The 17,828-nt window shown below is 37.2% G+C and overlaps 1 protein-coding gene across 5 annotated transcripts in view; it reads right to left on the bottom strand.

Annotated features, from left to right (window-relative positions):
• Positions 1-17,828, bottom strand: part of palm2akap2 (PALM2 and AKAP2 fusion) — a 151,935-nt gene that overhangs the window by 36,935 nt on the left and 97,172 nt on the right. For all 5 annotated transcript variants that reach the window (XM_077243261.1, XM_077243259.1, XM_077243257.1 and 2 more), the window contains one exon: positions 14,558-14,640. In XM_077243261.1, the coding sequence (XP_077099376.1) occupies positions 14,558-14,640 (83 nt within the window). The remainder of the gene's footprint in view (positions 1-14,557; positions 14,641-17,828) is intronic.

Genomic DNA, 17,828 nt, shown 5'->3' with positions numbered 1-17,828 from the left:
AAATAAAGATTTAAAAGCACTAACTGGATGGAATAGTTTTTCAAAGGGCATTGGAGTAACCATAATCAACAGGGGACCTTTGTCATTTAATTTAAAGATTCAAATAGGTCATATGTAGTTATTACTAAAGTGGTAGTGTCTATGGATCTTGGGATTACCACAGGTCATGTGCACAGGATGAGGGCATCATTAACTCACCAAACTCACCAAGACTGCGTTTAACTCAAGCGGTAACCTCCCTGTCTCTCTCTTGAAACCGACACGGAAGTGAATTAAACTGCAATTCATCGCCTGGCCGCTTGAGGCTGGCAGCAAAAGTGAGTCAAATCTGTATCTCCCCCATGTTAAAATGCCCAACTTTACCGCAGAAACAAATATGTTTACAGCCTGGTGTCTTAAGTTGTTTTGGTCTATACAGCTAATTTTGCCCTTCGTGACAACTGTGAGGGGGGTGAATTTATTTTAGAACTCATCCTTTTAAATTATATTAAGCCTTAAAATGCTGCATAATCAAGGGTGTGGCTACTTGAGTGACAGGTGGATTGCCGCTGCTGTCTAGCCGTCTGTCTGCTCTCTGTTAGCCATCAGTCACCTCAGCTGATTCCAGCTGCTGAACTTGCCATCTCTGCCGTGTTTGTACTTTTTTCGGGATTATTTCATGCAATTTAATACACGCCTTATACCTTCGCCCATGCCGTTGGATTCCGTCGTTGTCGAGTATCGAAAGACCAGCGCTGTTCTTCAGTTGTTATCTGTCCTCTGTGAACATGCACTCATGGATGTCTGACAATTTCGTTGCTTTTTGGAGTCCAGATTTTAAAATGTCTAAGATATAGAGACCACACTCGTTCTGCGGTGCCGTCGATCTTACGGAACAGATAGACTATAATATGCTTATTTAACTTTTTAGTGTTCAATAAAAAGTACCGTCAGATTAAATCCTGCAGGTGTCAGTGCTTTCTCTCCATCCCTTAAATGAGCGCGGATTTCCAGTGCATTTACTTGAATTTTAGGTAATATCTATCAGAATTTAAAATGGACTGAATAAAGCTCTCTACGAACTTGACATGCGGTGCCGCGCTTACATGTATGTGCATGAATTACTGTCACACTCACACACACGCTCAGAGCAAATATTGTAAGTTACTGCATGAGAATAATAATGCATCACAATACACATAGTCTCACGGTTAGTTATGTCTTTTAACTATTATAGTATTTCAAAGGGCAAAAACATGAACTTTAACTATTGGCTTTAGGTCTACTTCTTCACGTCAGCTGTCACTTTAGCGCGAGGTCAGTAGCACATTAGCTCCTCTTAGCCTGCTGAGCAAACTCGATCACGTCGAGCTAGGCGGGCGTAGTTTCAGCATCCAGGCAACTCAACTCCGGCGCATTTTGAAGTGCGTTCAACTTTGTCAAGTGAGCGAGGGAAGTTTATTTCGACAGATCCTCAACCCCTCGATTTTGACCTAGTGAGCGAGTCTACTTAACATGTACACTTCAGGCAGATTTATAGACCACAATGCAACATGATTGTGACGTCACAGCAGATCGCGCTCAATTTACCCCCACCCCACACAACTGTAGTGTATGATATTACCGTTATTTTGACATTTATCCGCATTTCATACTTGGCTTCTTTCATGGAGATTTTCTCAGAAGACTTAAGTAAGAGCGGTAATTTGCTCTATAAGTTCCTCTGTGAAATATTTACCTAATTTACCTAAAAAAAGTTACCCTACATAGGGAACACTTTTTAATTTAATTTAATTTAACTTTTAAATATTATTATTTTTTTATTTATTTTTTATTTTATTGTCCAAAATAAGTTATTAAAATAAACAAGTTATTGATTTTTAATGGTTAATGTGTAATAAAAAAAAGTATACTGACTAAATATACTGACAGTACATAGAAGTTGGAGTTCATGTTCTTCACAAACGCCCATTTTGGGAAAACCCTGCTGAAACTAATGCATACATTTATTCTGCACAATATCTGTAATTGATCAGAAATAAAAAAAGAAAAGCAGACAAAAGGTTATACTAGTCTCATTTCACTGTAAAAAAAATTCTGCCTTAAATGTTTAAGTACAATCAACTTGAATGTTTAAGTCACTTCAACTTAAATTGCATTAAACTGACTAAAAAATTAGTTAAATCTTGTATTAAAAAAAGTTAAAAATGTAATGTATGTAAAAACATATGTTGTACTAAAAAATAAATTTCCTTAAATAGTAGACTTTCTAAATAAAACAAATAATCTAAACCTAACTAATTAAATAAAGAGCATAAAACAAGCATCTTAAAAGAACCAAAGTCTAATTGTAGACGTGTATAAAAAGTGTAAATCAGCATTTAAAAAATAAAATTCACCTACCAAAAATGCAGAAAATATCATCCAAAATGAAACCATGCCGGCAGTATTTCTTGATCTGTTTATTTAACTGGGAAACACACTAAGATGGACTCTACGCTGGCAACAGTCATGGCAACACGGGTCTCGCTCGCTCGCTTGCTCTCTCTCTTTATAAACAGGCAGCTCAACAAAAGGCTGAATGCTGGGGAGACATGAAAAGAAAGACTCTGTGTATTAGATTCTAGACGCAATCTGGCTCAGAATCATTTGAATCCGCTCATGGACATCACTCACAATGCAATGAATCGTGATCCTGCAAGTTAAGTCTATTTATAACAAATATTTCCACAAATGTATTCGAGGCATTATAGATGCAATACAAACAGAAATCACACATGTTCCACTATGCACAAAAGGACACTGAAAACTTCACTGAGAAAACTGAGCAAAATGAGCACATAAGAAGGAAGGTTTCTTGTTAGTGCACATTCAGGTTTTTTGGCCTGTCTTATGTGCTGTGGTCAGCATGGCACACTCCAAGCTAAGCAAACACCCTTAGAATCAAGGTGAAATGCTGTTTGCAACCTGTTTTACTTCTGAAATTCGATGTATATCCAAGTAAAAGCATATTCTAAAAAAATGTAGGACGGAACTTGACTGGATGCTGAAAAGTGGGCATTAGCTTCCAGAATGGAACCAGGTAAAAAAAAAAGAGGCAGAGGCAGAGGCAGAGGCAGAACAAATTATTACATTGTGATGCAAAATTATGAAGACAAAAAAGACACTATGGGCCCTATCATACACCCGGCGCAATGCAGTGGCAGGCAAGTGTGTTTTGCTAGTTTCAGCCTGACACAGTTATCATTTTCACATCCTGCACCACGTTGTTTAAATAGCAAATGCATTTGAGCCCATCTGTGCGCCCATGGGCTGCTGGCCTAAAAACCAGGTGTGTTCAAGCGCATTGTTGGCGCGTTGCTATTTTGAGGCAACTGAAATAGACTGAGCCATTGACCAACTGAATCCTGGTCTAGAGTCAATGGCACAATATTTTTTTTGCTATTTAAAGAGCGTGTTAGTAATATGGGCCTATAGGCGGGTCCACAACGTCCCGTAGATGGTCTGCTTGGGCTTTAAACTCGCTTGCAAATTTCGCCATGTAAAAACACTGGATTGAAATGCCTAAATTCACATAAATTCTATAAAGTGCATAAAGAACTTATGCGCTCAATTGAGGCGGTAAAATATAAGTTTTTCATCCGATAAGAATTAATGCACATAAGATACCATGGAAACACATTTACCGAATGAATTTCGTTCACATGCGTGACTTTGCCTCAACAGAGGATGTGATTGGATAACTGGACTAACCAGAGGACCAATCACATCACAGCATTTCAAATGTTGGTTTGGACGTTCTGAAATGCCTGAGTCAAAGTCTGTCATCAAATTGATTTGGTTCAATTCCCTCCCAGAAGTGTCTCACACGATAGCGTTCCCAGCGTTCCCAAACACCAGCATCAGAACACAAGAGAACATGACAGCGGTTATTGCATTGCGTCCGACACGCAACTCATTAATGTTGGAGGAAAAAAGAACCACATTTCTTCTCCGATTGCAGCAACCTCCAATTTCCCAGGAAGTGACGATTTTATACTCTTGAACACATGGGATGGAAATGGTGCTTTATTCACAAATGTTATATGCAAAATTCAAATTTTGTGCATAAGTTAAATTCGCAATAGTTACTGTTAAGCAGGGACTATCGTGTATCCCTTTGTAAAGTCCAAACAAACCGCTTCACTAACAAGAACGGACATTTCAATGCATACAGCATTTGTTCTCATGATTCTTGTCATAGGCTTAATTTTGATGCTAACTAATGGAGATTAGCCTGGTTTCCCACAGTGCACTGCACCTCTCCCCTCTGCCTCATCATACGGCACACGTCTGTCACCATGGTTTTGATCTGAGCCCTGATAACAGCTGATAATGAGTTTCACTCTGATCTGGACGGCAGGTGTGAATGAAAGCTTCCCGATGAGAGACACTGTGAATGTTCACCATGATTTTAATCAGAGGTTCTTTCACTCATTCAGAGTCTGTTAGCACAGGTGTATTCATGTCAACACATGAAATCCACAATCTGGTGTGGCACTCGCTCTTTTCCAGAAACCAGTGAGCTGTCATGCTGTCGATGGATTACATCGAGAGCTGCTTTCTAATTCTATGTTCCAAACTTGTAAATAACCACTGGAAGTTGGACATCTTCAACTTTCAACTCCTGTAATTCAATATCAGTTAGAACATGGGATAAGCCAGCAAATAAGTGACTGAATTGTATCCATGAAATATTGACTTTAAGGAATGATCAGCAAATAATCCTAAATGAATGTGACCATTACCTGTAGTGCCACTGAAATCCCTGTTAGACGACCTTAGACATGACCTGGTCAAAACAGTCGCACATATAGATTAATCCTGTTTGCGTGATCGTCACTCTTGCCTATTGACTCCTGAGCGTAACTCCTAGCCGTGACCCGGCTTTCATCGTTATCAGCGGCCAATGACAGCATTGCAAACTCGATTAGTGTCTGTCTCTCTGTCTGTCCCCAGGGCTGCCTTCAGCAACACCCTATAGATGCATAGACTGCAAACCTGTGAGGAAATAAATAGTGCCACTGGTTCTTGTGAGAGTGTAACGTGCGATAGACAGATAATCACCACATCCCACAATCCTATTTCCAGCTCCTGATTACCCTGCTTTATTTAGGCGTGAATAAGCCCTGGGCCTTCATTGCCTTCACTGCCAATCCATTCTCTCACTCTCTCCATTTGGAATCAATATTCAGCATGGTCAGACACTGCAGATATGTTGGCTTTTTATTTATTCATGTTTTATTTTGTGTGTCATAAAACGGCTATGTATCTCAGAAGGAATAATGAGATATTGACCTAAAATTAAAAGTTGAGCCAACATGACCTGAGCTAACATGAACTAACAATGAACAGTTGTACTTTAACTAACATTAACGCTCATTGTTAGTTAATGCTTTAACTAACATTAACTAATGGGACCTTATTGTAAAGTGTCACCAAATTTTCTACCAGCTCTTTTCCATAGAACTAATGTGAAGGGCACTGGGTTCGTCACAATGACAAAGTCTTTTAAAATGTGTCTATGTTGTTTTTGCGCTATTTATTCCCACTTTTCTAGAGCCACAAAAGACAGAATTTGAATTATTATTCATTGAAAATCTTCCCCTGCTGTAGCTATCGTATACAATATGGTGCTAGAAGGACATTTGCTCATGAGACACATGACAACCAATGAAGTTTGACATAATGTGATCAATGACTAAAATAAAAATAGCTATTGGATTTGGGAGCTGCAATTGAGTGTAATACTTGAGTGAGTGAATAACTTTTATTTCAGTGTGTTCATCATAGGACTTATAAAAACCCCTTATGAAAACACTGATAACTGTAGTAACTGGCGGTTGGAATATGGTGTATAGATTGCATTGACTACTTTGTTTGAGACTTTATATTGCTGGGTATTACAGCTGGCTAGTTGGGAGGGGAAGTTTCAACACAAAAAGTGAAGTCAAAAGCTATTTTCAGGCACTCTGCATCAACCGTTTGGTTCTACTTTCAGCTCTCCGACCACACCTACAACAATCCAGTATTTAGTTTCTCATCTTCTTGGAATTTTGTCACATGGTAGAGTTTGAAACACAATGCTAAATTCCTCAATAATCGATAACAATTCCACGGATCAATCAACAGGGCTACAGGGAATGTTCCGGGAGCAAAAGAGGTTAACCTCGTGAATTCTTGGTTATGTTTTTCCATGTACAGTACTTGTGTGGATAGTTTCATCATGTCCCTTACACGTATCATACAAACGTTATTGGTTTTACCATCTTTGAAAGGTGTTAGATTGGATATAACTTTACACAGGCAAGGTTAATAATCAAGTCTCATGTTAGCACACATAATGTTGTTATACAGTGTGTAATTCCATTACAAAGTTGAAAGACTTCAATTGTAAGGGTATTACTGTACAGTTCATTTTTAAACTAAATGACATTGTGTCACAAATGCCATTGAAAGAGTTTAACTTGTATTGAACATTCCCTCAGATTCAGATTCCCAGATTCAGTCCCATGAGGCATGGCTAGAAATATCAATGATTTTCCACCATTTCTGTTGGCTACATTTAACAAATGATGACAAAAGCCTTCATTATTGTTGATTATTTTGTATGTGTCCTTGTGTGTATTCTCACTTCTCAGCATAATAAAGTCTTCCTCTTGATATTTCTTTCTAAAATGCACAAAAAATGTGGGTAGCACCATACATTAGGCATTTTGCTATCTAACAAATTATTTTAAACAATAAAAACCCTATTATGCTGTTTGAAGGTTCCTGAAACCCATGTTGTGATTGGTCTACTCTAGTCTGATTGGTTAGATGACCCGGTCTGATGTGATTGGTCTACTCTGCTCTGATTGGTCAGATGACCCGGTCTGATGTGATTGATCTACTCTTCTCTGATTGGTCAGATATCCCAGTCTGATGTGATTGGTTTACTCTGCTCTGATAGGTCAGATGACCCAGTCTGATGTGATTGGTCTACTCTGCTCTGATTGGTCAGATGACCCGGTCTGATGTGATTGATCTACTCTGCTCTGATTGGTCAGATAACCCAGTCTGATGTGATTGGTTTACTCCGCTCTGATAGGTCAGATGACCCAGTCTGATGTGATTGGTCTACCATTTACTGCGCATGTCGGAAACCAAATGTCCATTATCATATCTGCATTTTAGTAAGACTGGTCAGTAAGACTTTCCAGTAAGACTGGTATTACTGACGATTCGTTTCAGGCAGTTCAAAATCACTCTTTCATTTAGAAGACAATACATTTATTTGTCATGCACTTTGATCTTCGAAACTTTGCAGACCTTTTACATTCAGAAACAGCTATATTACACACCACATGAAATAATATCCGACAATATCCGAAAAAGCATCATAGTGGCACTTTAAAATAAAATGATACGGGAATGATGGGGCTGAAAGTGTGTTTTGATTAGAAGACAAGTGGAATTTACTTTGTTTGGGGAAACATTCGCTGAGATGAAGATTAGAATTCTTATCACTAGAGTTTTACTCTGAAAATAAGATGGTGGATGCTTTTCTAGGACAGCTATTGTGTTGTTGCTTAACTCCAAAAGACAATGAGTAACAAGAAGACAATAAATATTAGTGTTGTGCAACCTGTTTTCCTGGAATTTGAGTCGCAGAATAGAGGAAAATAAAGCAGCAAACACAGCTGACCATCAGCTTGCTCAAGTCTACCTCTAGGGCTCAGGGTAAAAGCTACATAAACAATGTAATTCAGTTCCATAGACTTCAGTGGACAACAGGACAACAAAGTAGAATGTACCCCATGGGTTCAACTGTCCTGGTTTCCAACCACAGCGTAAATGATACCCCTTGGCTCACATTTATCCGACAATGCTCCCATTACACAGCAGGGAAATCGCCAAGCCGCTAACATGCTTTCTACTTCCCATTAAGATATAATGTCAGAACACAACACCACTTCACCTATTGATGATTATGTGCAGATAGCTGAATTCTTGTTTCATTTACAAGCAACAGGATATGGATGGATAATTTATAGCAAATACAGTTGTGAATGGTTAATGTAAGTGTAATCTAAGGCCAAAACCATGAGGGAGATGATGCAGTGTCTCGGGAATTAAATAGTTGTCTTTTGAAAACGTAGTCTAGGAAAGGTGTTTAATAAATACTCTTTATATGTTCACAAACGCAATATGATTTCCTGGAATCGCAGTTTAAAGAGATCCAAGGATAGATACTGTAACTGGTGCTAACAGAATTTCACAATTTCAAAGAACTAGTTTTTCTTGGATTCTTTGCTCGTTTTCCTGGATGCAATTCATGCCACCCACAACTTTCATATTTTCATAATGTTTAGAATTTCACAAGCATTGGGTCAGTGTCCAGTGATGGCTTTCCTTTTAACATTTGGATCCACATTTCAGGATATGGTTTCTCAGAGATCATATTTGTCTAACCTCATTTTGAAGAAGAGGTTAAGGGAGTGTAAGGGAGCGTTACATGGCAGAATTGTTCATAATTATGTCTAAGGAAAATTACACACAAAAATTGTAAGAATTGGTATAACTATATTATTACATAGTTACTACAAAATTTCCAGAAGTTAAGGTGCAACATCTTGATTTCATGAGAAAAAGTATTTTACAACGCTGTAATTTTGTATGATGTGATTAATAGAAAAGCTCATGATTTGTAATTCAAAAAGTAAGCATAAAGTGCCAGCTGTAACCCTTAGTGGGTTATGCGCATGTCATACGAAGACGTATGTATTTGTCACCAATTTGCCAAAACATAAAACAGTTGGGAACTTGTCATGACTGTTGGATGTGCATTTTTAGAGGAAGAATTAAGTGCTAATAAATTTTGTGCCATTGAATCTTACAGAAATATTCAAGTTTAGCTGCAAAATATAACTGCTGTTATAACATTTGATTGTTTATATTCTGCTTGTTTAAGAGAGTTATTTCGATGAAATACTGTAATATCTTTATCACCTTTGTTTTTTGACTTCTCCAGTATCTAAATGCCTTTAGTCCAATTACTTGCTTTGCTAGTGTTTTACCAGTGTTGCCCTGGCAGTTTGTGATTATGCTGTGTTTGTTGTTTCCCTGGTGTTTCTGGTTTTGACCTCATTCTGAGTTCTGGATGTGAGCTTTGGATGATTGAACTGCTTCTACATTTGGATTCTTGCCTGCACCCTTAACTTTCGTTCTCTAAATGAATCTGCATCTTAAATATCTGTCAGCATTGTTACAAATAGTATGTTCTTGATTACGTTTGGACTCAAGTGTTTAAATGTTTTCAACTAAATTCGTGCCATCTGTACAACCTGTTCACAGCCTCATGGCACACCTACAGATCAACCATAGTCTACAGTTTACAAACCATCCAAGGCAAATTGCAGCCAAAAATGCCATGGATTTGGTGGACGGACTTCTGAAATTCTGATTATGAAGTCTGCTATTTTAATCTGTGTATTCTGCACAGCCTGTTGTAGATGGACCAGCTGCATCATTATCTGAATACCATATGTATTACTAATTTCTTGGCCAGGAAAAGCAAAAGTTTCAGATGAGCGACAAAGGGTGCGTTTCGTATGATTTAACTCTCTGATTGACTACCATAGTATGATGCATAGCTGGAGAAACTAACCATCTAGTCACGACTGTTTCCCAAAACTACAGTAACATTGTCACGCCTCTGTCGTTTGAACCACATTGGTCCAACAATATAGGACTGTCATTAATGGATTCACGTGCATGTAGTTGAGTAATAACTTCTGCTGATCAATCTATTCAAGATCTTCGAGATGCTGCTGTAGTGAACATGGCACCTAATGACTACTTCACTGTTTTTGATTCATGTCATTTTGTTCTATTTGATGTTTGGGTTACAGTTTGTTTTGATGGTCCCCTTTAGATATTCCATTGACTATAATTAACGTTGCTCCTACATGTCAACTAACTCTCATTAGAGTATTAGTTACAATATATAGATTAAAATGTATATTTAAATAGAATGAAAGACATAGAACATACTGAATGTTAGCTTTGCTTACTGTGCCCAAAAACATGATCAATTTAATTCATGGGTGGCGCTAGGGAGGGGCTAGCAGGTGATTCAGCACCCCCAAGAAAGACCAAAGCACCCCGATAGCACCCCCAAACATAATGTCTGGAATCAATTATATTCAGGCTGTATTCTGTGGAAGCCGCATGGTGAAGAAAAAAGAAAACTTATCTTGTTATTTCGAGATATTAAGTCGTTATTTCAATATAATATCTCCTTATTTCGACATAATAACAGGGGTTTTCCTGCATTGAATTTTTTTGGCGGTTGCCAAAGCAAATTTTTGTCCCGCAAAGCCTTTTTTGATCGGTGAGTGATGTAGAATAGAATGACTGCTGCTCTTGACAGGGCGCAAACGAACAGAGAGAGAGAGAGAGAACGCACAAGCCGCGCACGCGCACTCTCAAGTCTTCAAACAACACGAGGGCTGTGTTGCTCTCTCTCCCTCGCGCATATTAATCAAAATCAATTGACACGATAGTAAAAGGTCGGAAGACCGCAGTCTCACGTGGAGCATTTGGAGATTTTTTTCTACTGACTTACCGCGGTGTGTGAATTGTGCTAAAAAAACACGTTGCCCTATCTTCTCTAAAAAGCGTTCCGCCCATTCAGCTGACATAAACCACATTTCACTAAACGAAAAAAGCTATCCAGTCCAGTGATTAAATGTTTTCTGTATTGACGCAAATCTTGTGCGATGTCCTAAACTGCCGAGATAATCACACAAGCGTGCCGTAGCCTGGACGTCCACTATGACACGTCCGATAAGCAAACGACTCATTTTATCCATTCACCTTAATGAATATAGTTAAAACAACTGACCTGTCCAACACTGAACTCACGAGACCTCTGAATCGGTGTATAAAAAATCGGTAACTTAATTAGATCAGTTAACATTTACTATTAATAAACTGCACTTCTACAGCATTATTAATGTTAATTTCAATATTTAGAGAGTCTGTAGGCCCACTATATGTGCCATTAAATAAGCGCATTTAGTTTCATTTTTGTTAAAATATTATAATGTTATTTTTTTACATCTATGCTGATTATGGAAATTGAACAGCATGAGTAAGATTCGCAATATATCGGAAGATAGCCTATGATGGGTCAGACATGATTTTGACCACTAAATTAAGTTTTGTTTTGTAGAAAGCCGTTCTTTAAAGTGAATTTAATTTTGAATAAATTGTATCTTAATTTTAATAAATTTTTCATCAACCAATGGCCTGGATATAATAAATAAGAAGCAAATATAGCAGACAATATGATCATGATATGGAGGCGCCGGTGCGATTGCATTGCACGTGAACTGGAGCACATCTCATCATAAATTTTGCTCATTTAAATAATTGTGTGTGTGTGTGTGTGTGTATAGCCTAATATATATATATATATATATATTTGCACAGCTCCCCCTGTCAATGATCTAGCACCCCCTCAGCATCTGTCTTAAAAATTATCTGGCGCTGCCCCTGATTTAAATCCACATGATATTCAACTCTTTCCCCGCCATTGACGGAATTTTACGGCTTTCTGTGTTTTCACTATTATAAAGGTAGGGGGGCGCTATAACACATCTTCTGAAAGAGTACTGAATCCCCTGATCAAAACACAGGCGAAGAAGAAGCAGAAACAAGCCATATCGTATGTAAGCAGATGCATATGTAAAATTATGCGATCATCATTATTAAACAGCATTTAAATCAAAACTGCCTAAAATTACTCAATGAAATGTGGACCCAGGACGAGCTATAGGACTGTGAAGCTTCGGGGGAGTTGATGGACTCGATCTACTCCATCTGTGTTTTGATCATCGTTCTGAATCTGATCTGGATGTAGTCAAATCACGATTCTCTCAGATTTTTGCTCAAAATTTTGCTATTTTTTCATTAAATATCACCCACATTCAAGTGTTGATAAAAATGAATGCATTAAGCTAAACTAAAACAGCATTTTTGTTTGAAAGTCTCTTCTTTCTTTTGACATATTGCATGTTCAGATATTAGCACAACAACATATTCTGAGGGCCATGAAAGTTTTGTGAAAATTATTAAAAATACCGGCGGGGAAAGAGTTAACAAGAAACTATGTTTGGAACTATGGTTTTGGGAAATGCTAAATCATTGAACTATGTTGATAAGAACATAATTTGTGATCATAGCTGGCATAGTACGATGCTTTCAGGAAACTAATCCCTGCTTGGCAATGTCTGTCATTCGTTGATCATTTTGATCAGTTTTCTTCACACAGTGAGTCTGAATCACATCTGTGCTAGACTGTGGCGCACTGTAAGCTTTGCTCATGGATCACAGTGCATCAGGAATGCTGACCAACCCATATGAGGATTTGCATACAACCTGCTTCTCTTTTATATTCCATGTGCAAACTGAGCAGATTAATATGTTATATTAAAATCCAGCTATTTCGAGGCCCTTCCAGAAAAATAAATAAATAAATAAAACTATTACTGATTAGATAACAGACATGCCTTTCTGAGAATCCTTCAAATGACATTTCAGTGCCACTATAATCAATAAACTCCCATCAGAGTGCATCCGCATCTCAAACGCATGCGTCTGTCAGACAGTGTATCTGATGCTAACTGAACTGCTAAAGTAAACAGCCAATATGAATTTTGCCAGTTGCTATAGAATAACAGTGCATGCATCATATTTCACATGCAGGCACAAATCTGTGTTTTTTGAACAGATATGTATGATTAATTATCTCGCGAATAATATGCAAATGTGTCTGTTTCACATGCACTTTATTCGGACAAGACACAGTGACCGATATTTACCTCTATAACAGGTGCAATCTTGCGTGCAATAAAACAAGAGGTCACCTGCACTGGGACAAGGGATATCAGGACCACTGCAGCTGCCTCTTTCAGAATTTGATTTAAGCTACACTCTTATTAATATCTATAGACAAAAGACACATACAGCACATGAACAACCAGGTTTTTAACGTTAGCAATTGATGCCAGGTCTCTTATGCCAGTATCATATGTTGTTATTCACATGTTTGTAATGATATAGAAAGCAAGGTTACCTCTCAGCGGTGGACAGCATCAAGTGTGTATCAGTTCCTCAGCTGTAGGTCGTAAGATGAAACCGTTACTGTGCGAATATTGTGATACGGAGGACCAGTGCGTCAGTGCATCAACACTCTCAGATGCACGCGCTGCTGCAGCAACTTTGACATTGAGCGCTTTAACGCACTGGCGTCCAGCTCGCGCGGAGCGTTATGACATCTCTCTCTCTCTCTCTCTCTCTCTCTCTCTCTCTCTCTCTCTCTCTCTCTGTCTCTCTCTCTCGCGCGCGCATACACACACACACACACTCTCGCGCACGTCTCTCTCTCTCGCGCTCAGCACGCGCCCGCTGAATAATGAATGATCCAGCACTGGAGCCGCGTGGACGTTTCTCTCTCGTTCTAGTGCAATCAGGAACCGATCAGTCGAGAGCGCTTTGCTCGGGTTACAGCTCTCCTATTCAGTCTGGCCCCCATCCTGCCTTTGTTTTCCACTCCAGCAAACAAAAAACGCAGGGGGTCAACAGTGAAATATTGAAAGCCGAGGGCATTTTTTTTGTGTGGACATTCTCTAGAACAATATGTTGTGCAACTATATCCCGCTGCTGACTCGTTACAGGAAAAGTTATAGCCTTCAAAGAATCTGAAGAATGTCTTCATCACGTCTGGTGTAATCAGAACATTCCTCCTCAGCGATTTATCAAAGACTTGTGGTTTGAAATTACTTAATGCGTTATTTGTAAATGACGAGAGAGTAGGCTAATAAAATAAAAATAAAATAAATAAGTAAAGTTAAATAAATAAATAATATGAATGAACGCATTACAGTAGTGAGAAAATAATTAGAATAAACATTTAAAATATAAGTATAGCCTATAATTTATTATTTTCTTATGTTTGATTATGAGGTGAAATATGAACTTGTTTTTGTGAGATCCAAAAATACAGTACCGGTAACATAACTTCAAAATACTTGAACTGTACTTATATGTAATTTTGTATATTTAATATATTATATATATATATATATATATATATATATATATATATATATATATATATATATATATATATATATATATATATATATATTGTATATATATATATATATATATATATATATATATATATATATATATATATATATTGGGGAAGTGCACTAATTTCCTGTAGAGGCGCACAATGCTGCTATTTCAGGAGGAAACAGATTGTCCAGTTTACCAGTACCTAATAACTTCTCACTGATCATTTTGACAGCACGCTGAAGTTATAATTAGGACAGAATAACAGGGTAGTAAACCAGCGTCAGGAATACTGTCCAGATGCAAACAAACCCAGTCGCACCCTAAGGTTTAATGCATTTAAAAGATGCATTGAAATGACATTCTGAATAGATTACAGGTGGCCCTGTGAATGTGATCAGCATAGACTCACCTGAGGGTCTGAAGATCTTGCAGTCGCTGCAGGGTACAATCCATTCTCTGCTGTCAGCAACACTGATCGCGCCTTTTCACCGCCTGCAACAAAACATCACACAATCACTCATTTATCATAACTCAAAACAACCATGCACCCATCCATCTTTCACCTGCCCTACAGGTTTGCAGGGATTCCGGATTAAAATAACTTAATCCATTTACTGTAGGCTACTCCTACCTGGAATCATGCCGAGATCTTTTATTCTAGTTATTATCAGTGTTTGGGAAAGTTACTTTAAAAGTAATGCTAGACAATATTGCATTACTCCACTGTAAAAAATGATCGTGATTTTAACGGTAAAAGACTGTAAAAATGCTACAGTGCAAAACTGTTAATTGGTTAACAGAAAGTTTCCTTACTATACGGTAAATAACTGTGATAGATCTAACAGTACATTTAATGTAATTTTACTGTAAAATACCGTTAAATTTACAGTTTTTGAAAGTGAAAAAGAACAACTCATTGTATAATTTAAAGTGAAAAAACGTAAATTGACATTCCCACAATTCCCTGGGTGACACTTCAGATTTGATGTATTTTTATTGAAATAACTATGTTTCTTCTTAGTTTTCTTAGTTCTTGTCTAATCAGTTATGTACATTAGGGTTTTATGTTACATTTAATGTTGTTAAATTAATGTTTATTGCATTTTTGATGGTGATGGTGTTTAATGTTTGTGCGAATGACACTGTGCAGCTTCTAAATAATAGTATTAACTTTATTTTAGAAGAGCTGCTTGTGATGAGCTTTGATTTATCATGTGACTCTCATCACTGTTGTGATGATTGTTGGTTGTCAGTGTATTACAATGGTACAAAACAGATATTAATACTTCAATAGGTGTGTAAATTAACATTATATCAGATAATGAAATACGGTTTATTACTGTAAATTTTAAGTCAAGTCTGTAAAACCAATAACGTTGATATATTTTTGACTGTAAAGTTCTGGTAACCACAGCTTCCAGTTTTTTTCTGTAAAAACAGCAGGATTTATGATACTGTGTAAAATATTAATTAAACATGAAATAATATCTCATCAGTGTGTTATGGCACTGTATCTGCGAGACTGTGTATGGCAAATATGTTGTTATGGTTATTTGCAGTGTTGGGGAACGCTACTTTCAGAAGTAATCCATTTTAATATTGAGGTACTCCCTAAAAAATAACTAATTGTGTTACTTGCCTACTCTTTATGGAAAGTAACATTATTTAACTTATTATTCTGAGTTTGTAACATGAGGACAGAAGAGTACATGGGATAACAAAGCAACTCACGTTACTTATCTAAAAAAGTTACTCAGATATGTTGCATTATAATGCATTACTTTACTAGTTACTTGGAAAAAAAGTAATCTGACTGCTGATTATTGATAACTCGAGTTACTTGCGTTTCCCTCAACACTAATTATTTGTGTGCAATAGAAGTGAATTGATGCTATGGTAAGACTTCATTTTAATGTCCGTTACCCATATTACATGTAATTACTATAGTGATAACATTAAATTATGCACAATTACATGCAACTAACCCTAAACCAAATATGGTAAGTACATGTTGTTGTATTACTCAGTACTCATTTGTATAAGTAAACCGTAACAATAGCACTAAGTGTAACCAAAGTAATCATTTAGATCAGATTAAGTATTTGAGGATAATGTACGGTCACAGTGCATGTGCTTATTATAGCAGCCCACACACAGGCTTAAGGTCAAAGGTCAAGATAATGTGGTTGGTTTGAAATGCTAAATATGCTGTGCGTGCATACACACACACACACACACACACACACACACACACACACACACACACACACACACACACACACACACACACACACACACACACACACACACACACACACACACACACACACACACACACACACACACACACACACACACACACACACACACACACACACACACACACACACACACACACACACACACACACACACACACACACACACACAAAGACATTGATTCTAACATTCACACATTCTCTAAATGTGTGTTCTATTCTCTCAAAGCCTGTTTGTAATCAGGTCAGAGAGTTTAGTTCAGACATAACTGATAATAAATAATAATAATTATTATTATATATTCTACCCAATATTCTGTTTTCCACTCATTATATATTTTGTGATAACTGTGTATGTGTGCCTGTTAGTCTTGAGCAGTGAAGCTGTTTTAGAAAAGTCCTCCAGGTCCTGCACACTCTTCAACATATGTTTCTGCTCCACACATGGAATTATTTCCTACAGTTCTTGATATCAAGATCCAGCTTTATAACTCAGGACACCTATGGGACTCTTTATCATGTTTAAAAATGCTAAACATAATACAGATTTCGTAAGGGGTATGTGAACTGAACTGCATTCTCAAAGGCTGCAGTTCATATAAGCTGCATTTTAATACCATAGAGTAGTAATTCCCTTAATATATACTACCATTAACCTTTTTGGGTAAATAAGCTACATCTGTCCCAGTGACAAGCAGTTGTACCCCTAAATGTATCATTTTTGTGATATCTTTATTGCTCTGTCCATAAGTGTTTCAACTACTGCTATTTCTTTTTTGAAAAAGAAGAAGAAGAATCCTGTAAATAAGCCGTTTGTCACTTGAATGGTTTATGTAAATGAGGAAAGGATTGCAGCTGTGCTGTTGTTATTCTTGGAAGGCTCTCTGTAATAACATTATATTGAACTTCTTTAATGATGCTCTCAAATTGTAATCACAACAAGTTGTGACACCAGTGATTTAGAATAAAAAGGGGTGTGCTAGGCGATGTGATATTTTTAATGGAATATTAATATTTATCTGAGATTCACTACCTGACAAACACAGGAAGATTTGTACTAATGCAACATAATATAGAGAAAATCTGTAGTTTTTACACTGTACACAAAGTGGTAACCTGCAATTGTTACCTTAAATAGATATTTCTATCTAATGCATATCTTTTTTTTTGTTGACATAAATTAATGTATGTTGATTCAGTGATATATATATAGTGGTAGTATATATATATATATAAATTACGTGAATGAAGTGAGTTACTTTTGATTTTACCTTCAATTTCCATGTGCACTTTTCTGATAAATGTGCTAATTGTAAAAGTATGTGGAGGAAAGGCAGCTGAAGACCTCTGCAGCAACTGATGATTTTACTCAAGTAACTTACAGTACGTAACCTGGAGTTATCGGTGAGCAGAAATAGTGGAT

This window comes from Siphateles boraxobius, unplaced genomic scaffold (genome assembly GCF_051911475.1).
Source record: "Siphateles boraxobius isolate OS27281-9 unplaced genomic scaffold, OSU_SipBor_1 25, whole genome shotgun sequence".
Classification (NCBI taxonomy): domain Eukaryota; kingdom Metazoa; phylum Chordata; class Actinopteri; order Cypriniformes; family Leuciscidae; genus Siphateles; species Siphateles boraxobius.
This window is presented reverse-complemented; position numbering and strand designations above follow the sequence as displayed.